The sequence below is a fragment of the Lampetra planeri genome, chromosome 59 (genome assembly GCF_965212315.1).
Source record: "Lampetra planeri chromosome 59, kcLamPlan1.2.h2, whole genome shotgun sequence".
NCBI lineage: Eukaryota > Metazoa > Chordata > Hyperoartia > Petromyzontiformes > Petromyzontidae > Lampetra > Lampetra planeri.
In genome coordinates, this window is record NC_136165.1 from 3,032,924 (window position 1) to 3,055,588 (window position 22,665).

Consider the following 22,665-nt stretch of genomic DNA (forward strand, 5'->3'; position numbering starts at 1 on the left):
TCACGCGATTTTGGACGATTTTTGACCCCCCCCCCCCCACCACTAGTCACACGGCGTCACAAAAAGTCAGCCCCCCCCCCTCAAATATGACGTCACAAAATTCTGCCCCCACCCCCCCGAAAAATGAAACATGCTTCAAATCGCTTTAAACTATTGTCATTGGAGTGCGTATTTAATGTGGCGCTCTGATGTTGTAGGAGAAAACATTTATTAAAAAGTCCATTTAATTAAGTAGAACGTGTTGTCTATATTTATTTAAAGTTGCGCATTTTGATGTGACGTCACATTTCTCACCCCCCCCCCCCTCGTCACACATTGTCACAAATGTCTGACCCCCCCCCCTCCCCTAGGTGCGTGACGTCATTTATGGACGGCCCCTTATGCATTCACTCACTCATTAACCCATACATCCAACTGCTCATCCACTCGCTCACCTGTTCTTTCACCCAACTATAAAGACAAAAGTCCCTCCCCATATAATCCTGAAAGGCTGTTGGGGCAAGTGCTGTTAGCGGGCACCTTTGATGGCTGGCACAACAGTACCGACGTTCACACATCACACCAGGTGCACATTTACAGCTGAGTCGACCTAAAGGGGCGACGGGGGGGGGGTGATGGTTAACTCGCTCACCGTTACGGAGCCGCTCCAAAACGGCTCACTCTCTCGCACACTCACCCAAGCCGCTCACCCAAGCCGCTCACCCACCGCTCACCCATTGCCACCTCCAACCCACTCACCGCCACCACTCACCACAACCGTTAGTATCGTACATCGTAATCAATATGAATGCGAATTTGTGCTCAAATGAATTACCCTCAATATACCATTGGAACCTCATTTGCCAGTAAAAAAATATGATAATTGTTTTTTTTACCCTTCTATCTGGCAACAAAACTGACGCCTGATACCCTCAATATGTTGAAAGTTCTGAGATTTCGAATCCAAAGCAGGATCACCATCATCATCTCGGTCAGTAAAATGAGCACCACATTGTGAAGAAAAGTCAGCAGTGGTTATTACACCTACGGACGTACTATTCCCCGCCATGGGAACGTGGAATGGACACAGCTTGGCACACAGACGCCAGCGACAATCGCTGTTATTCATTCACACAATTTCCACCGCATCATCATTAGTGGTTGTGCATAAGGGACAGTCTTTGCCACACCCCGTCATAGAAATGTGGAGTTTCCACAGGCTAAATCAACAGTAAAATTTTGACTTAAAACTTTCGCGACTGCAGGAATTCATATTATTTGGTTCTTTCGGTAAAGTCACAGAGATAGAAAAAATTAAAATATTTAAAAAATTAAAATAAAAAAAACAAACGGTAAAGTCACGTAGAGAGGAAAAATAAAATAAAACATTTAAAATAAAAAATAATAAAAACGGTAAAGTCAAATAGATAGAAAATAAAATTAAAATAATAAAAAATATAAAAAAAACTCAGGCCTGTTGACCGCTTGTGTTGGGATTGAAACGTCGTGAGTTTTTTTTTATATTTTTAATTTTTAATTTTATTTTCTATATACGGGATTTTACCGTTTTAATTATTTAAATTGTTTTACTATTTTTTTTTATCTACGTGACTTTACAGTTTGTTTTTTTATATTATTATTTTTTTAATATTTTTATTTTTTCTATTTACGTGACTTTACCGAAAGAACCGAAGAACACCAGTTGTTGTTTTTGCAGTTGTTGCCCAGTGGCTCGGGATGAACTTGGCACCGTCACGCGACTGTGGAACTTCCGAGTTGCGCTTGACACACGACGCCACAGCGAGTCTTCCCGTCGCTGGGCTAAGCCACGGACATCCTGGTCCCCGTCAAAGCAACGGCGAAATGCCCGGGACGAAACAGAGACCACGAAACGTCCTCCCAAACGCGAATAAATTGCGCGCGGGGAGGGGGGTGGGGGAGAGTGGTGTGTGACGAGCAAACTTAAAAATTCTACAAAACAAACAAAATAAATAACAACGATAATATATAATGTGTGTATATATAGAAATGTCATTCACTCGGGGAGAGAGAGAGGCCTTGGGGGGCGGGTGTGTGTGGCAAGCCTCAACGAGGAGTCTGAAGGCTCGCTCGCGGGAGGGCTCTGCCCCATGGCTGTCGCTGGCTGGACGGGCCCCCCCCCCACCACGTGCCCCCCCCCCCCCCGTTACGTGCCCCCCCCCTCCCGCTCCGGGCCCAGAATTGACCAACTTTGGCGCGCTGCAACCCGCTTGCAGCGCTGCCGTGTTACATCGCTGCCACCGCCGCGTATGTCCTCTCGCGCGACCGTCAAAACCACCCCCCCCCCCCCCCAACCTTCAACTAAAGCGAACACCCACGCTTGGCCCCACCACCATCGTCGTCGCCATCACTGTGACCACCGCCATCGCCACCCCTCCGTGTGTCGCTGGTTGAGCCTCCCAGAAACTGTGCGCCTTAATCATCGTCACCATCGTCGCCATCGTCGCCATCGTCACCATCGTCGCCATCGTCGCCATCGTCGCCATTGTCGCCATCGTCGCCATCGTCGCCATCGTCACCATCGCCACCATCGTCACCATCGTCACCATCGTCACCATCGCCTTGTTCAGCCTCCCAGAAGTGTTGCTAGCCAGAGATGACAGCAGCAGCAGTAGGAGCAGCTGCCGCTGGGGATGCCCTTTCACATTATATTTGAGACGGGACGTGAGATGCCACTCTTGGAGCAACGGAGGGCGGCCTCCATCGAACGCACGGGCCACGATCATCATCATTGTCACCTGGCTGAGCCTCCAAGACATTCTGGCAGGCACCACCATCATCGTCGTCGTCGTCGTCATCATCCCCACGTGGTCCCCCCCTACGCGTCATGCCTCCAGGGAATGTTGGTAGCCATCGCCACCACCACCATCATCATCGTCGTCACCACCACCACCACCATCGTCGTCGTCGTCGTCATCACCACCACCAACCCCACGTGTCCCTATCACGCCGCGCAGAAATGTAGAATCCTTAATCGCCGCCGCCATCATCGCCGCCGCCGTCATCATCACCGCCGCCGCCGCCGCCACCGTCACCGCCGCCGTCATCAGGGCAGGCAGATGAGGGTCTTGCCCTCGTCGATGGCCTCCTGCACCTCGTCGCTGGAGGTGGCCACCTCGGCCTGCGCGGAGAGCACGGCGCACGCGAAGGCCCCCACGGTGGCGCCCAGCGCCGAGTAGAAGGCCCAGCCGAGCGAGCAGAAGGCCGGGCGGAAGGGGCCCGCGCCAGGGCCGCAGAGGTCGCGGACGCGCGGCGAGCCCCAGCCCGCCGCGTACAGCACCAGGCCCAGCAGCAGCAGCAGGCCTGGGGAGGGGGGTGGGGGCGGTGGGGGGGGGGGGGAGCGAGGGGTTAAAGTTGAGGGGTGGGGGTTGAGGGGTGAGGGTTGAGGGGTGAGGGTTGAGGGGTGAGGTATGATGGGTGAGGGGTGAGGGTTGAGGGGTGAGGGGTGGGGGTTGAGGGGTGAGGGTTGAGGGTTGAGGGGTGAGGGGTCAGGGGTGGGGGTGAGGGGTGAGGGTTGAGGGGTGAGGGGTGGGGGGTGAGGGTTGGGGGGTGAGGGTTGAGGGGTGAGGGTTGAGGGGTGAGGGGTGAGGGTTGAGGGGTGAGGGTTGAGGGGTGAGGGTTGAGGGGTGAAGGTTGAGGGGTGAAGGTTAATGGGTGAGGGGTGGGGGGGGGGGTGAGGGGTGGAGGAATGGGGGGGTTAGGGTTGAGGGGTGGGAGTTGAGGGTTGAGGGATGAAGGGTGAGGGTTGAGGGGCGAGGTTCAGGTTTTGTTTTATTTTTATTATTTTATAATAATTATTTTATAATAAAAATAAAACATTATGTTTTATTCTTATTATTTTATTACTTCCCTTCTACGTGACTTTACCGGAAGAACCAAGAAGATGAAACGAACGACTTTTATAATCGTCGTTAATGATTATCATCATCATCATCTGAGTCTCAGCCAATCGGTGTGCGTTGTGGCTGCGGCCGTTATCAGCACGTGTGTGTGTGTGTAAACACACACACTTCCGGTGATTAGCTTAATTGGCCGTGTCATTATTCACAACCCAAGTTTCCTTCCCCACGAGATCCCAGGAATTGCTGCTGCTGCTGCCGCTTGATTCAACGGTACACCCCCCCCCCCATCATCTCTCTCTCCCATACACACGTCCTGTTTTTACGTGTGTGCGTACGCATGTTGAACTCCTTTCACACCGTGCGTGGCCAACCGTGATCATCAAAGGTGCTGGGGAAGGACAACGAACTAAACGCGACAAGCAGTTCTAGAGAAATTTGTTTAGATTTTTGTTTTTGTAAACAATTTTATTTTATTTTGCTAGGTAAGGCCCACTGAGCTATGTGGCTCCGTTTCGGAAGCGAACTGGCCTCACGTGAGAGCTCAACGAAGTGGCTCATCATCGCGTGGAAATGTATCGCAGCAAAATGCTCTAAACGCGTGTTGATGTCCATTCTAAATGTGGAGGGCAAAACCGGAGAAAAATCCATACCACCACGGGGAGAGAAACAGACACGCACACTCCAAATATACAGCGGGCGTCAGGGTCGGGATCGAACCCACGGCCTCCTGCAATACCAGGCGAGGTAGTTAACATCTCCTAGCCACCGTGGTGCCAATCACACCACGTCACATCGCACCGCGTCACCACCGGCGACAGCCTGCACCAGGCCGCACACCGCAGCATCGCGCCGCGTCACCACACCATCGCCACACCGCGCATCACCACACCATCGCCACACCACGCCGCGTCACCACACCATCGCCACACCATGCGTCACCTCACCATCGCCACACCGTGTGTCACCACCGGCTAAAGCCTGCACCAGGCCGCACACCGCGTCACCACACCATCGCCACACCGCGCCGCACCACTCACCGGCGACAGCCTGCACCAGGCCGCACACGTTGAAGATGCTCTTGCGAGCGACGCTCTGCACGCACAGCGACAGCACGGAGCTGAGCGCCAGCAGCGCCAGCAGCAGCAGCGCCGCGCCCAGGAACACGGCGCTCGCCTGCCACAGGCCGCTGGCCAGCTCGCCAAACGAGGCGGCGTACGGCCCGCACGACTCCTCCGCCTCCCCGCCGGGCCCCGCGGGGCGCACCATCCGGCACCGGTTGTAGACGCCCAGCGAGGGACGGTACGCCGACGCGCCGCCGCCGCCCGCGGCAACCGGCGACACCGCGAGATGGTGGGGGGCCGCCGCGTCGTCCAGCTGGTGGTGGTTGTGGTGGCTGTGGTTGTGGTGACGGTGCTGCTGGTTGCGGTGGTTGTGGTGGTTGTGGTGGTGAGTCGCCGGAGATGGCGGCTGACCGAGGATGTCCGCCGGGCCGGCGGCGGCACGAACGGTGGAGCGGTTGGCGACGACCCCGCCGCCGATTCCACCGCCGGCGACGCCGACGCCGCCGGTGCCGGCCTCCTCACCGATGAGCCACTCGGTGCTGAGGAACGCGGCCATCTCGGCGAAGGCCGTGGCGATGCTGAGCAGCGTCCACAGCAGCGAGCGGCACGTGACGATCACCTGGCACATGGCGGAGGTCTGGCGGAGACACCACGGGGGGGGGGGGGGAGGAGACGTGAGACGAGACGGGATCGGAGGAAACGCGAGTCTGGAGCAGTGGGACAGCACGTGACCATCAGCTGGCAGGTGGTGGAGGTCTGACAGAGATACCACTAAACTATACACTAAATTATACACTACACTATACACTAAACTATAAACTAAACTATAAACTAAACTATACACTAAACTATACACTAAACTATACACTAAACTATACATTAAACTATACACTATACACTACACACTATACACTAAACTATAAACTATACACTAAACTATACACTATACACTACACACTATACACTAAACTATACACTATACACTACACTATACACTAAACTATACACTAAACTATACACTATACACTACACACTATACACTAAACTATACACTATACACTACACTATACACTAAACTATACACTAAACACTACACACTATACACTAAACTATACACTAAACTATACACTAAACTATACACTATACACTACACACTATACACTACACACTATACACTAAACTATACACTAAACTATACACTAAACTATACACTAAACTATACACTATACACTACACACTATACACTACACTATACACTAAACTGTACACTTTTTTACTTTACCAGGTAAGGCCCATTGAGCTATAAATGTATTGTTTTCAGAAGCGACCTGACCACAAATGATAGCTCAACGAAGTGGTTTATCGCGTGGGTATTCATAGCAGCCAAATACTCTGAAACGCGTGATGTTGATTCTTAATGTGGAGGGAAAAACCAGAGGACTCGGAGAAAAATCCACGCGACCATGGGGAGAGGGAGACACGACAAACCCCAAATATGCAGCAGGCATCAGGGTCGAAATTGAACCCACGACCTCCCACATACCAGGCGAGGTAGTTAACATCTCCTAGCCACCGTGATGATGATGATGAGAGAGACACGCAAACTCCAAATATACAGCAGCAGGCGTCAGGGTCGGAATTGAACCCACGACCTCCTGCACACCAGGCGAGGTAGTTAACATCTCCTAGCCACCGTGATGATGATAGAGAGACACCGCAAACTCCAAATATACAGCAGGCGTCAGGGTCGGAATGTAACCTACGACCTCCTGCATACCAGGCGAGGTAGTTAACATCTCCTAGCCACCGTGATGATGATGATAGAGACACGCAAACTCCAAATATACAGCAGCAGGCGTCAGGGTCGGAATGTAACCTACGACCTCCTGCATACCAGGCGAGGTAGTTAACATTTCGCCACCGTGGCGCCGTACATGTACACTGCGCGGGGACACTTGGAGACACGCAGACAGCATCGGAGGAGTCACGAGCAGAGTCTGTCTAGCCGGGCGGTGGTGGCTACGCGCGCAGCGTGGAATCCAGCGTCGTGGAGGCGAGGGATTGGCGGGTCACCTAAAACGACGTGAAGCTCCATCTCCCTTCTCGTGAGCGGGCGTCGAGGAGGTGCCCTTACCCTGGCCCGCCAGCAAAAGTGCAGACTGGTCTCGTCTGCCCCTTCTGTGTGGGATCGAGCGTTGCTCCCTCGCAACACACGTGGGTTATCTCCCGCATGTGCACACTCATCAATTGGCCGATTTCAGGTCGAAATTATTGTAATTACGAAATAATCGAGAGCAGGAAATGGCACCTGACAATCACCTGGCAAATGGGTAAGTCCCGTGGAGACACGGGGAGACGGGGCGGGTGGGGGGGGAGACACGGGGAGACGGGGCGGGTGGTGGGGGAGACACGGGGAGGCACGAGAGGTGTTTGCCGGACACCAGAGGTCGCAAACGGGTTTTGATTCCTTAGCCGTACCCGTACCCGGCCGCACCAGGGTCGCAAACAGGTACACGTACCCTACCCGATACCCGGCTACCCGTACCCGGCCGGGTATCGGGTAGGGTACGGGTACAGGTACCCGATTGCGACCTCTGGGATGAAGCCATGTTCCAGTGGTGGGTGGGTTGATTCTAGGAACTTGAATTGTGAGAAGAGACAAGACGTTGGGAAATGAGTGACAAACGGTGACTCACCAGTGACCCACGGCCTACCCGTACCCGTACCCGGCCGCACCAGGGTCGGGTAGCCGGGTATCGGGTAGGGTACGGGTATCGGGTACCCGGTTGCGACTTCTGCGGGACACGCGTGAAAAATAACTTCACGTCTCCACGGATTCCTCCAGGGTGAGTAGGCAACTCGTAAGGATTCTGATTTTTGAAAGGAGGAGACATCGTCGGAATCCGGAGAGGAAATGACGTTTCACCGACAGCGCCAAGAGATGTTTGAGCAGGAGGAGGATGCTGCGTGGAAGACACCGATTCATGACGGAATCTCAACGGCCTCCCAAGGACTCGAGTTCGCTCACCGCACAATCGCACCAAGTCACACGCGATAGTGGAAAGGTGTGTGTGTGTTGGGGGGGGGGTGAAGCTTCGCAGACCCCCAAAATATTGGTTATGTCATAGACCAGTGGTTCTTGCGACCAAAAAGTATAGTGTCAATACATACGCGGGGTTTGATGAAACAAAGTAAGTTTTACTGACGTGCCCCCGTGCTTCATGTGTGTTTCGATGAAAAAAAAAAATCCGCCCATGTCTCGCGTCCCCCCAGAAAGGGCATCTCGCACCCCCAGGGGGTGCATGCCCCCAGGTTAAGAAGAAGAACCACTGTGTTCTTGGTTCTTTCGGTCAAGTCACGTAGAATGGAAATAACAAAATAATAAAAATAAAACATAATAAAATAATTCTCACGACGTTTCGGCCACAACGCAAGCAGCCGTCCTCAGGTGGAGAACAGGTCTGTCGAACAGGTCTGTCGAACAGGTCTGTCTTCTCGACAGACCTGTTCTTCACCTGAGGACGGCTGCTTGCGTTGTGGCCGAAACGTCGTGAGAATTATTTTATTATGTTTTATTTTTATTATTTTATTATTTCCACTCTACGTGACTTTCCCGAAAGAACCAAGAAGATGAATCCCTGCAGTCACGAAAGCTTTAAACCGAAAAAGAACCACTAGTGATCGATGACTTTTGAGATTTTTCTCAAAAATGTGTCAAAACCGTAAGCAAAAAAAAAAGCTATAACCATTGGTGTATATTGACATTTAAAGAAACTGTCAGCCTGCACATCCCTGGCACGTGAGCGACCATCCGCCCCTCCCTGCAGCCAGCCAGCCAGCAAAACTTTTGTCCAATCGAGTGTGAGAGAGTACGAGAGCTTATCGATACACGGCCCGGGGGTAGAGGGTGGGGGTGGGGGTGATGACGTCAACACGACCCCACGAAACTCCTGGGCTCGACACTGCGGGGTGCGGGTGATGACGTCACCGCCGCAGCTGTGGCGGTGACGTCATCACCCCCGCCCCACGCGCAAGCCAGCCAGGCAGGCAGGAATCCAGGGGGAGAAATTATCAAACGAACTCCGCGGAGGAAAGGAAGAGATGTTGGAGGTGGAACCCGTGGGCTCTCTCACCACTAGATGCCGTCACCCCGGATCTGCGGTTGTGTCAAATGAAAACGGAATTCTTACACAATTTAGTTCGGTTTACAGAAATGATCTGTCCGTGTTTCCTGAATGTTACAGCTGGGTGCGTCGCTGCTCAACAAAGACAAAGATCCCCCCCCGTATAGCTTTAACAGACATTGCGTGACAAGTATTTACTTGTCGTCCGTGACAAAAGAGCTTGATTGCTCATCAGATTTCTTCAGCATAAATATTCAGATCCTGAAGTGCTGGATGTGCAGCACCACCCCTGGCCACCTTTGTCTCCCTGTTGGCCATGTTCACTACACACCGCACCAGGTACTCGCGTAACGCTGAGCCGAGCTTGGGGAGGCCCAGGAAACGGTTCAGATAATCGTCACTGATTCTAGACTTGAAGCTTTCGCGACTGCAAGGATTCGTACTCTGAGGTTTTTTCGGTAAAGTCACGTAGGTAAAAAATAATAATTAATGAAAATAAATCAATTGATTTATTTTCAATTGATTTATTTTCATTTATTATAAAAAATAATAATTTTCATTTATTATAAAAAATAATAATAAATGAAAATAAGTCAATTGAAAATAAATCAATTGATTTATTTTCATTTATTATTAAAAATAATAATAAATGAAAATAAATCACACGTGAGTGAGCGAGTGGTCAAGGTACAGACCCCAGCTGGTGCCATGATGTTGACTGGCTGTAGATGACACCCACGCACCCAGGCAAGCGTCACTCACACTCACACACGTGAGTGAGCGAGTGGTCAAGGTACAGACCCCAGCTGGTGCCATGATGTTGACTGGCTGTAGATGACACCCACGCACCCAGGCAAGCGTCACTCACACTCACACACGTGAGTGAGCGAGTGGTCAAGGTACAGACCCCAGCTGGTGCCATGATGTTGACTGGCTGTAGATGACACCCACGCACCCAGGCAAGCGTCACTCACACTCACACACGTGAGTGAGCGAGTGGTCAAGTAACAGACCCCAGCTGGTGCCATTGGTTGACCGATTGTCAATGACACGCACCCACGCACGCGTCACTCACTCACATACACGTGAGTGAGCGAGTGGTCAAGGAACAGACCCCAGCTGGTGCCATGATGTTGACTGGCTGTAGATGACACACATGCACCCACCCACACGGCACACACTCACACACGTGAGTGAGTGAGTGAGTGGTCAAGGAACAGACCCCAGCTGGTGCCATTGGTTGACCGATTGTCAATGACACGCACCCAGGCAAGCGTCACTCACTCACTCACACGTGAGTGAGTGAGCGAGTGGTCAAGGAACAGACCCAGCTGGTGCCATGATGTTGACTGGCTGTAGATGACACACACGCACCCACACGTCACACACTCACACACACACGTGAGTGAGTGAGTGACTCACTGCGACCACAAGACTCCTCGCCGCTGTCCGACTGCGTCTCTACGAGAAAGCAGCGTCACCAGTGAACGAGGAAACAAAACAAATTGCTGATGCGTCCTCCAAGTGCCCCAAAATGTGTCACAGCCCTCCCCCCCTCGTCGCAGTGTACAGTGGGGGGCCCCCACTCACCACCCAGGGCCCCCCAAACGCAGTGTAAACTGGGGGGCCCCTCCTCACCACCCAGGGCCCCCCACCACCCGGGCCCCCCACCGCAGTGTAAGCGTGACTGGAATGGTTTCATTCCCTGCGGCGTCCACTCTGCGTTTCGTAACTCAATATCCACACACCCCCAGCCCCCTGCCCCCACCTCGACATTATTCGCTGTTTTGTTCAAAATGACTTCAGTTTTGGGTGCTTGGGGTGTGCTGGTGGTGATGGTAGTGTTGGTGTGTGTGTGTGTGTGGTGGTGTGTGTGGTGGTGGTGGTGTTGATGGTGGCGTGTGTGTTGGTGGTGATGTTGGTGTGTGTGTGTGGTGGTGTGTGTGGTGGTGTTGATGGTGTGATGGTGGCGTGTGTGTTGGTGTGTGATGGTGGTGTGTGTGATGGTGGTGATGTTGGTGTGTGTTGGTGGCGGTGGTGTGTGTTGGTGGCGGTGGTGTGTGTGGTGGTGGTATGTGTGGTGGTGGTATGCGTGGTGGTGTGTGTGGTTTTGTTGATGGTGTGATGGTGGCGTGTGTGTTGGTGGTGATGTTGGTGTGTGTTGGTGGCGGTGGTGTGTGTGGTGGTGGTGTGTGTGGTGGTGGTGATGTGTGTGTGTGGTGGTGGTGATGTTGGTGGTGTGTGTGGTGGTGTGTGTGGTGTTGTGTGTGATGGTGGTGATGTTGGTGTGTGTGGTGGTGGTATGTGTGGTGGTGTGTGTGGTGGTTTGTGTGGTGGTGTGTGTGGTGGTGGTGATGTTGGTGTGTGTGGTGGTTGTGATATGTGTGTTGTCCGGCAAAAACAACCCCCGACCTCCTAGTTGGTGTTAGATGACAATGATGTGGTGAGTAGTGCCGTGGGGGGAGGGCCAATTCCGATTGGCCATTCCCCTCATGGCGTTTGTAACCACCACAGTGGCCAAAAGGGGGCTCTGGACGGGTGCGAGGGGCTGGTAACCCTCCACCTTCAATGAATTACCACAAAACCACGTCTAACATATCTAATTAAGCTTGTGCCGGAGGCCCCGGGGGGGACAGGCGTCTATGACGTCTCCTGGCCAAACCCGATTTGGCGGAGCCAGGAGACTGAATCCTTACCCTTGGGGCTCCTCCAGAAACAACAAAAAACCACTGCGGGTGGCAACGTGGAATGTTTCAACGCTCACTACGGAGGAGAGGCTGCCACTCCTCTGTCGGGAGCTGGACCGGTACTGCCTGGATCTCTGTGGTATTCAGGAGGTCCGGTGGACCGGCTCTGGCTCCTGCCACCATGAGGGGTGGACAGTCCTCTACTCGGGGCAGGAGACTGCCAAACAACATGAAGGGGGCGTGGGAGCGTGGCGGTGAGGTGTGGGAAGCGGTAAGCCCCAGGCTACTTTGGGCTCGCCTTCCCATCAACCGGAGGTGAGGAGTGGTGGTCGTGGTTACTTATGCCCCCACCGAAGACGAACATCCGTGGAGGGATGCAGGCAAAGCCGATGAGTCAGATGCCTTCTATGACCCCCTGTCACAGGTGTAGGGCTGTTACGGGAGGGCTGTAAGTGCATACGATCCAATGGGTAACAAACACAGTGGGCGGAGTTACGGGAGTACACGGGGGGGGTGCCCGCAGCGACGTCCGCATCAGGCAGCCTGGGGGGTTGTGATCCTGTTGGGGGGTATAAAGGGGGAGGACAAAGAGAGCTCGGGGCTCAGTCTGGGAACGAAGGAGGAAGAGTGAAGATCCTCTAGCTAGAGCCCTGGACTCCCCTCGACGCCGCCCTTGTCAGGGCTGCAGAGGAGCGAGCCAGAGGCGTGGTTCCGTGAACCAGGGTTAGACCCTGGGACTCCGGAGACCGTAGCCCGACTCACCAGTGTCGGGCCAGTTAGCCTCCCCTAGCTCGTTAGAGGAGGACTTGGGGATAGGTGAGATTAGCTAGGGGGTATCCCCAGTTATCCGGGTGAGGGGGCCGCTACCCCCTCTAGTGTTGTCCTGTACCGATAAGCTGAAAATAAATATACGTGTGCCTCAACCTGGGTGTCCAGCGTCTTCACCGGTACTTCATCTGGTGTCAGAAGTACTACGGACATGGAAACACGTCAGACAGCTCGAGCCAGAGTACCGGAGGAGGACACTGCTGAAGTCGTTGAGCCCGAGGCGGCTCACCAAGACATGGCGCAGCCGGGGGCCGACGCCTTCCTACCGGGGCATCGGCATGAAGAGGGGCCGCAGCCAGACGCGCTACGGCTGGCTCACGAGAGACTGGCGGAGCTACTGTACGCCGCTGCCGCCACGCTGGAAAACATCACGCGGCTGGGGGCTGGTGGTCCACCACGGGGCGAGGGGAGCCGTCAACCTGAGCGCCTTCCCGCCATTTCTGAAAACTCAAGCTTTGAATTTCCCGCCATCGTCACGGCAGCTGCGGAGGGCGTGGCCGGGCTCAACCTTGGGTCCGACACCGCTCTCGCTGGGACAGCTGCGTCATCTCCAGCGGAGGGAGCGTCATCACATCCGCGACAGGCGATTCCATCTGCCATTCGCGCCGACGCACAGCCGAGTCCCGGGGATAGCAGCCTACAGACGTCCAAGGCGAACGCTGCGCTACAACAACGGCTGCCTCCGCTTAAAGAATTTGTTGGTGCAGAGGGCGACTGGGGCGGCTTCCAGCGACGCTTCATCGCCCACCAAGAAATGGCAAGGTGGTCCGACGATGAAGCCCTCTGCGCGCTGCCGGCGCTCCTCGACGCAGACGCGCTCGCCGCCCTCACATCGGCGCCGAAAGAGAAGCGGTCTACTCTGCCGAAGGCACTACAGCTGCTGGCCGGGGTCTATGGACCTTCAGCGGAATGCAGAGAGCGGTTCTACGAGCGCAAGCGGGGTGAGAAGGAGTCGCCCCTGGCATACAGGACGAGCCTCCTAGCGCTGGCTAAGACGGCTTTTCCCCGTATGGACGACGATGGCGTGGACGCGATGGTCACGGAGAAAATACTCCTCCTGGCAGACGACCTGGACATCGCTGTCGTCGCACAGGAGGACGCCGAGATGACCTCTCTTCAGGCGGCGCGCCTCCTTCACGCCAACCTTCTGTCCCTGCGGCGGAAAGCCAGCAGGGCATCGGCAGGGCGTGCGGTGGCTGCAGCCACCCTTCCGACGGAGGAGCTCTTCGCCGTCGACCATCGACGGCAACAGGCGCAAGAAGTACGGTCGGCCCGGGACGGGTCAAGCCGTTTCAACCGCCCGTCGTCTCCACCGGGGCTCCCGCGGTGTTTCAACTGCGGCGTCCGGGGCCACGTCGCCTCGGGGTGCCGCTCTCCTCGACAGCGCGGGACGACGGCTCGACGGGACGCCGGGCCTCCTCCTCCCAAGCTCCAGCAACATGACCCGGCGAGTCGCGGCACCACACATGTTTGGCCAAAGCACCTACCCGTTGCACGCTCTCGCACCACAACAAACGGGGGGCCGATGTCGCGTTGCGAGGGGCTAACGCGGATCACTGCGGGGACTCAAATCGAGCCCAAACAGTGGTCCGTGTTGGCCCATCGCGTGGTAGCCGCGTCGTCAGGGTCGTCGGCCGTAGTCGGACACATTGACGGGGTAGAAGTACGCATCTTGGTCGATACGGGGGCATCGGCGACAATCATTTCGGAATTAATTTACAATATTCTGCCCGTACAAAGCCGGCCTTTACTGCCGGTTAACGTCCCATTCTATGCCGCTAACGGGGGCTCTCTCGGCATCATGGGACAGATTCGAGCGCAAATTTCTATTGGGGACATCAAATTGTCGGGGCCGATTTTCGTTTCCTCCTCGCTGGCGGTTCCGTGCCTGCTGGGGACGGATTTCTTAGGTAAAATGCCCATTCGTATTTTGATCGACCAAGGATGCATTGAGCTTCCATCGGGGCGGCGCATGGCGTTCCTGCCATCCCCTGCGGCGGCTCGGTCGGCGTTCGCGACGGTACCGGCGTTCGTCGTTGAAACTGTTCGTGTGCCGCCGGGAGCTCAAATGCTAGTGCCTCTCAAACTTCGTAAGCCCTTCGCTAAGGGCATAGGGGATCAGGGTGTTTTGCTGGGACCGTCTAGGGCCGGGGTTAATGGGCCTCATTTGATTCCGGCCCAGACCGTCGTAAGAGGGGACGGGGACCCTTTCATCGCGGTCCTAAATGTGGGATCGCAGACGGTGGTGGTTCCTCAAGGGACGGTGCTCGCTCACGCGACGCCAGTGCCCTGCGAGGAACCTGTCGCGAACCACGTTGGCACTGCTTCCCGGATGCTCCCACATTCGGACAGCGATGAAGGGTGGATCGACGCGCTTTGTGCGGGATCGACGGACCTGACAAATTCAGAGCGCCAACAGCTTAGAACGCTACTGAGGGAATTTTCCGACGTTTTCAGTCGTGATAAATATGATTTGGGTTGCACTCACCTGCTGCGTCACCATATTGAGACGGGTGACAGCGCGCCAATTCGCCAAAATCCGTTTCGGTTAAGTCCCGCCGAAAAGGACCATGTCAAATCGGCTGTTGATGACATGTTAGCCGCCGACATCATTTCTCCCTCCACCAGCCCGTGGGGAGCGCCGATCGTCCTGGTTAAAAAGCAGGACGGCTCGTTGCGGTTTTGCGTGGATTTTCGGCGCCTTAATAAAATTTCGGTTGCCGACGCATACCCGCTCCCACGGATGGACGAATCGCTGGACGCTTTGGCGGGAGCGCGATTCTTCTCCACACTAGATTTACTTTCGGGATTCTGGCAGCTTCCTCTGGACGATGATTCTAAACCTAAAACTGCTTTCCGTACACCGCACGGCCTGTTCCAATTCAACCGGTTGCCGATGGGCTTACACTCAGCGCCGGCAACTTTCCAGCGATTGATGGAATTGGTTTTGGCTGGATTGCAATGGGAATCGTGCCTGATTTATTTGGATGACGTTATTGTCTTTGGTAAAACTTTTGATGAACATCTCCAGAGGTTGCGGGCGGTTTTCCTAAAGATGCGGGCTGCTAATTTGAAATTTAAGCCCCAAAAATGCCATTTGTTACGCGAGTCGGTGCGTTATTTAGGGCACATCGTAGGGCGCTCGGGTATTGCTACCGATCCCGCCAAAACGCAGTGTGTCAGCTCCTGGCCGACTCCCACCTCGGTGGGAGAGGTCAGGAGTTTTATTGGCTTCGCATCATATTACCGACGCTTCGTCGCTAATTTTGCAACAATTGCCAAACCCCTACACGCGTTAACTTCTAAAGGGGTTCGGTTCCACTGGGGTCAGGATGAGGAAGCTGCTTTCTGCTCCCTTCGGGACGCGCTGGTGAAGGCTCCTCCCTTGATTTACCCAGATTTTTCGAGGCCGTTTTTGCTCGACACCGACGCGAGCAACACGGGTATTGGAGGCGTGCTTTCCCAGGTGGTTGACGGCGTGGAACGGGTGGTCGCGTACGGCAGTCGGGTGTTGTCTCCAACGGAGCAAAGATATTGTGTCACCCGTAGGGAACTGTTGGCAATTGTCTATTTCATCCAACAGTATCGCCCATATCTGTACGGTCGGCATTTCACCGTCCGCACAGATCATGCGGCACTGCAGTACGCCCTGAAGGTTCAACAGCCATCGGGACAATTGTCCCGATGGCTGGAGGTCCTCCAGGATTTCAGTTTTGAAACCACTTATCGTAAGGGCGTTCGCCACACCAACGCTGACGCTCTGTCACGGATGCCAACCGCCTCCGAATGCGCATGTCTACTGGGGTCGGGGCGTTGCAAGCCAGTGGGGGACGTGATGGTTCCGGTCCTGGCGGCGGCCGCCGACGATGAAACGGTAGTCCCCATTGATATCGCCGAACAGGGGAGAGATTCCCTGCTTGGATTGCCCGTTGATGAATGGGGGCGCCTCCAGTTGGAGGATGCCTCCCTCCTCGCGTTGCGTCGTCGCGCCGGGGAGAGGGGGCGTGTGACGGGTCATGCCGACGCATGGGAAACCCATGCGGGCTTGCTTATGCATTGGGACGGGAAATCCCAGCGTCACCGGCTGGTGGTCCCTTCTGGCCTACGAGGTAAGGTGGTGTGGGCTGCTCATGAGCGCCTCCTCCACCTAGGTACCCAGAAAACACTCGCCTTGCTTCAGCTGAATTTTTTTTGGCCGGGTATGACAAGGGATGTCGCTGATCTGTTGGCGGCATGCCCTCAGTGTGCGCAGCGCAAACCACCGGCACGGGAGTCGAACCCGCCCTTACAATCCATCCAGGTCTCCAGAATAAATGAACTGGTCGCACTGGATATTCTGGGGCCATTCCCCGCCACCTCCAGGGGAAATAAATATTTGCTTACTGGGGTCGAATATTTTACGCGCTGGCCTATGGCCTGGCCCCTGGCGAATCAGTCGGCAGCAGCCATCGTCGACGCCTTTGTCCAAGGTTATGTCATGGACAAAGGTGCCCCGGAGCGGTTGTTGACCGACCAGGGTAGAAATTTTTCGGGGAAACTCCTAAAACAAGTCTGTGATCTCCTGGGAACGAAAAAAATTCGAACCTCCCCCTATCACCCGCAAACGGACGGGATGGTCGAGCGTCTGCATCGCACCATCACGTCTATGTTGTCGCAGCAAGTTTCGGACTCACAGGCTGATTGGGACTTACAAATTCAAGGGGTTCTAGCGGCATACAGATTGGCTCCCCATGCTGCGACGGGGTTTTCACCTTTCTTTCTTATGTATGGCCGCGAACCCGACCCACCTGTTCGGGCACAGTTGCAGATCCCCGTGCCGCTGGGCAAATCTAAATTGGACGATCACGTTAAATTTAACCTTGACAAACTGACTGAGGCGCGGGATGCGGCGAGGCTAAATTCTGACAGGCGTCAGAAGGCGAACGAGCGCCTCAGACTGGCTCGCGCGCACGTGCTGCAGTGGAAGCCGGGGGACAGGGCATGGCTGCACTGTCCCCAGGTACCACTCGCGACCTCCTCTAAACTCGTACGCCCGTGGCGGGGCCCCGTCGAGGTTATTGAGGTTTTGAGGCCTCAGTGCGTTCGAATCCAATGGGGGAGGCGCCGGTGGTTTGTACACCCCTCTAGGCTGAAGCCGTTTGTTGCGGTGCGGGGGCCCACGCCACGCACGCGAGGCCAAGCATGTGGGGGGTCGACCGACTCGGAGGGTCCGTCGCTGCTCTCGCCTGATGTGTTGCCGGCTGTCCCACCCACAGGTGCACCGGGAATGACGGGCTCACGCCCTGGAACCCCCACAGGTGATGCCGACAGTCGCGCGACTTCAATCGCGACCTCACCTCGCATGGGACAGCCGCCACCGGATGGTCCGCCGTCCGGGGTTGCCCCGTGTGACGGGCCTGCGGCAAGGACGCGCGCTAAAATGCGCAGACTCTTATAATATACAGCAGGAAGAAAAAGAAAAAATTTATTTTCCTTCACGTGTCATGGTTACTGTATGCTGCGTCGGTGGTGTGCTCCTTGCACACTGAGTGTGTTGTGTTGTGTGGGCGCGGTGTGTGTGTTGTGGGTGCGTTGTGTGTCGTGGGTGTGCTGTGTGTGATGGGGGAGTTCCTGGCTAGTTGTACATACGTGCTTACGGATTTCGTATTTATGCGGGGGGGGGGGTGCGTCGGACATTCCCTTCGGGGGTATGGTTGTTGTTCTTGTTGTTGTTCTTCTATTTGCATTTTGTTGAAAAAAATGAGGCACACACGGGGTCGAGGGGTAATTGTTCCTTTATTTGGAATTGTTGCAGCCGGGACGGCTGCGAGCTGTAATGGGGGGGGTGATGTAGGGCTGTTACGGGAGGGCTGTAAGTGCATACGATCCAATGGGTAACAAACACAGTGGGCGGAGTTACGGGAGTACACGGGGGGGGTGCCCGCAGCGACGTCCGCATCAGGCAGCCTGGGGGGTTGTGATCCTGTTGGGGGGTATAAAGGGGGAGGACAAAGAGAGCTCGGGGCTCAGTCTGGGAACGAAGGAGGAAGAGTGAAGATCCTCTAGCTAGAGCCCTGGACTCCCCTCGACGCCGCCCTTGTCAGGGCTGCAGAGGAGCGAGCCAGAGGCGTGGTTCCGTGAACCAGGGTTAGACCCTGGGACTCCGGAGACCGTAGCCCGACTCACCAGTGTCGGGCCAGTTAGCCTCCCCTAGCTCGTTAGAGGAGGACTTGGGGATAGGTGAGATTAGCTAGGGGGTATCCCCAGTTATCCGGGTGAGGGGGCCGCTACCCCCTCTAGTGTTGTCCTGTACCGATAAGCTGAAAATAAATATACGTGTGCCTCAACCTGGGTGTCCAGCGTCTTCACCGGTACTTCACAGGTACTAGCTAAAGTGGCCCCTCAGGATAGAGTAATCTTGTTGGGCGACTTCAATGCCCGAGTTGGTCATGATGCTGGCACCTTGGAAGGCATGGGTCAGATCAGCTTAAAAACAATGGTAGGAGGCTGCTAGATCTTTGTGCAGCCCATGGGCTTGTAATTAACCAACACGTTGTTCCGGCATCAGCGCATCCACACAACATCATGGATGCATGCCAGGTCCAAGCAAGAACATCTGCTGGATTACATAGTGACAGAACAGCGGATGCGGGCCCATGTCCTTGACACCAGGACCTACCGTGGAGCTGATCTGCCCACTGACCATCGACTTGTCATCTGTAAGATGCGCCTGCTATTCTTCCACTCCGATGGAGGGTTTACACCCAGGACCCCATTGCGGTTTCAGGAAAAAGCGGTCTTGCACAGATGCCATATTTTATGTCCGTCTGCTACAGCAGACCTGTTCAATGATACCATCAGTAGGCCTGGGCTCTGGGTTATTCTTCGTGCTTTCGGAGTCCCTGACCCTCTGCTCACGATCATTAAGGACCTACATGATGATGAGCGGGCCCGGGTAAAACTACGTGGCCGGGAGTCGGAGCCATTCACTGTTTACCTTGGAGTGCGACAGGGATGTCCTCTGGCTCCCATATTATTTTACATCTCTTTCGACCACTAAGCACCTGCCTGGGTATTTTGTACTATCGGACACTCTTCCCCGACAACTCCCAATTGGTGATGGGGCAGATGTGGAGAGAGTGGAGAGTTTCTCATACCTGGGCAGTGTGCTCATGACCGGCTCTGGCTTGACAGCAGAGGTCTCATTCCGAATCAGTCGAGTGGCATTATCTTTTCATCGGTTGCGTAACGCTGCTGTGTGGAAGCTACCTGGTCTGTTGCTCCGCACGAAGCTTCAGGTCTTCTCGGCTACTGTCATTCCCTCCCTTCTCTACGCTTGCGAAACGTGGACCCCCCTAATGGAACATCTTCGCCGGTTAGAAACATTTATGCTGGCCTGCCTACGATCCATCCTGGGTTTAACCAGGCTGAGTCCCATCGGTGAGCTCCTCCGGCAAGCAAGGCTGCGGTGGCTGGGTCATGTAGCCCGCATGCCCAGCCACCGCATGCCGAAACAGCTTTTGTTCGGCCGGATCGAGGGGGCTAAACGGGCGCGGCACGGGCTAGAGAAGAGATAGAGTGATGTGGTACAGGACGACGTGGAGCTGAGTGGACTTGCCGATGACTGGTACCAGCGGTGTCAAGATCGGCCTCTGTGGAGGAGGCTCGTGAAGGACGCTACTGGGCAGTCGCCCCCCAACAACAACGGAGGGCGGAGGAGCGACGCTCACAACAACGAGCGGAGCGCCGGGTGGCTAAAGCACAGCAAGTTGGCACAGTAGGAGGCACAGGTGGTGCATCAGCCAGTCATCTCGGTCATCTCAGTCAGTCGACCCGTGGCACCTCGGTCTGCCCCGTGACCTCCTGCAAGCAGGCGTTCGACACTTCACGTGGCCTCAAGGTGCACATGGCCTGGCACAAGCGTCGTGGTGACGTCACCGTCACTTAGTGTCGAATGGCGGTTGTTGTTGGTATTTGTCGTGGTGGTGTGCTGGTGGTGATGTTGGTGTGTTTGGTATGTGTGGTGGCGGTGTGTGTGTTGGTGTGTGTGTTGGTGTGTGTGGTGGTAGTGGTGTGTGCCGGTGATTTGGTGTGTGTGGTGGTGTGTGCCATGGTGCTGTGTTTGGTGTGTGTGTCCTGTGATGGTGGTGTGTGTCATGGTGCTGTGTTTGGTGTGTATAATGTGATGGTGGTGTGGTGGTGGTGTTGATGGCCGGGTGTGGTGCTGACTACCCATTCGTGTGCCGTGCCGACCTTCATAGGAGCTCGCTAATGACACAACAATCTGTTAAGAGGCTATACGGGGGATCTTTGTCCCATATATACAAAAACAAAGACAGCACACGAGGAGGTGGGTGGCCTGCACCACGCCCGACCGCCTTTGTCTCCCTAGTGGCGATGTTTACACACCGCACCAGGTACTCATTTGAGGCTGAGTCGACCTAGGGGAAGCTCAGGACCGCTTCAGATAATCGTCACCGGTGTTGGCCGTGAGCGGGAATCGAACTCGGGTCGCCGGGTTCATAGCGCAGCGCTACACCACCGCTCCCCACACACACACACAGCTACACACACACAGCTACACACACACAGCTACACACACACAACTACACACACACACAGCTACACACACACAGCTACACACACACAACTACACGCACACACAGCTACACACACACACAGCTACACACACACAGCTACACACACACAGCTACACAAAGCTAAACACACAGCTACACACACACGCCTACACACACACAGCTACACACACACATGCAAATACACGAAACTGGCATGCTCACGCAACGTTCATATCGGCAGCAGCATCATCAAATCGCGTGCCCTGCCGTTGCAAACCATTAATCCCGCATCCGAATGTCTTCCGTGACTCACCGCAGTGACTTTTCACGTCTCTGGGCATCGCAAAGTCCCCCCCCCCCCAATCTCCGTGACTTCAACTCTCTCGCCCTCCTCCTCCTTTATAGCGGCCGGCCGCACGAGTTTATTGGGGTGGTGTGGGGTGGTTTCTTTTCTCTTACTGCGAGTCCAGAGAGTCCACGTTGACACGGCGGGGAAATTCCACATTGCAGTGACGAGGGGTGCCAAGTCCATCCGAGAATAAACATCGCCGTGCGAGAGATGCTGCTGCTGCTGCTGCTACTGGACAGTGGGATTTAATTGAATGGCTTTAGCTACCCTGGAGGAGTGATGATGATGATGATAACGACGTCGATGATGTTTCGATTTAAAGCTTTCGTGACTGCAGGGATTCATCTTCATGGTTCTTTCGGTAAAGTCACGTAGAAGGGAAATAATAAAATAATACAAATAAAACATTAAAATAATACAATTCTCACGACGTTTCTGCCACAACGCAAGCAGCCGTCCTCAGGTGAAGAACAGGTCTGTCGGAAAGACAGCGTCTGAATGGGGTCTTTCAGACAGACCTGTTCTTCACCTGAGGACGGCTGCTTGCGTTGTGGCCGAAACGTCGTGAGAATTATTTTAATGTTTTATTTTTTATTATTTTATTATTTCCCTTCTACGTGATGACTTTACCGAAAGAACCAAGAAGATGAATCCCTGCAGTCACGAAAGAAGCTTTAAATCGAAATTTAACGTTCGCATTAATAGCGCGACCATAATCTTCAACGGGCATCCCAGAAAAGCCTCCCTCCCGACAGCCACGTGATTCTCCCGATCCCTTCAACAGAACGCGGCAAACATTTGCCGCGCGTGCGATCGGCTTGCAGAGCGATTCCCCCCGGCGTGAGGCAGAGGTCGCAAACGGGTTTTGATTCCTTACCCGTACCCGTACCCGTACCCGGCCGCATCAGGGTCGCAATCGGGTACCCGTACCTGTACCCTACCCGATACCCGGCTACCCGTACCCGGCCGGGTATCGGGTAGGGTGCGGGTATCGGGTACCCGATTGCGACCTCTGGGATGAAGCCACGTTGCGGGCGCGGGTGCGTTGATTCTAGGAACTTGAATTGTAAGAAGAGACAAGACGTTGGGGAATGAGTGACAAACGGTGACTCACCAGTGACTCACGGCCTACCCGTACCCGTACCCGGCCGCACCAGGGCCGGGTACGGGTAGCCGGGTATCGGGTAGGGTACGGGCA

General features: G+C 54.8%; 1 protein-coding gene across 1 annotated transcript in view; it reads right to left on the bottom strand.

The window, feature by feature from the left end:
- Nucleotides 1–2,193: 2,193 nt before the first annotated feature.
- Nucleotides 2,194–22,665, bottom strand: part of LHFPL2 (LHFPL tetraspan subfamily member 2) — a 61,308-nt gene continuing 40,836 nt past the window's right edge. The window contains exons 2-3 of the mRNA XM_078618855.1: nucleotides 4,898–5,558; nucleotides 2,194–3,321 (exon numbers count right to left, since the gene is read on the bottom strand). Of these exons, the coding sequence (XP_078474981.1) occupies nucleotides 3,065–3,321; nucleotides 4,898–5,549 (909 nt within the window). The 5' untranslated portion in view covers nucleotides 5,550–5,558 and the 3' untranslated portion in view covers nucleotides 2,194–3,064. The remainder of the gene's footprint in view (nucleotides 3,322–4,897; nucleotides 5,559–22,665) is intronic.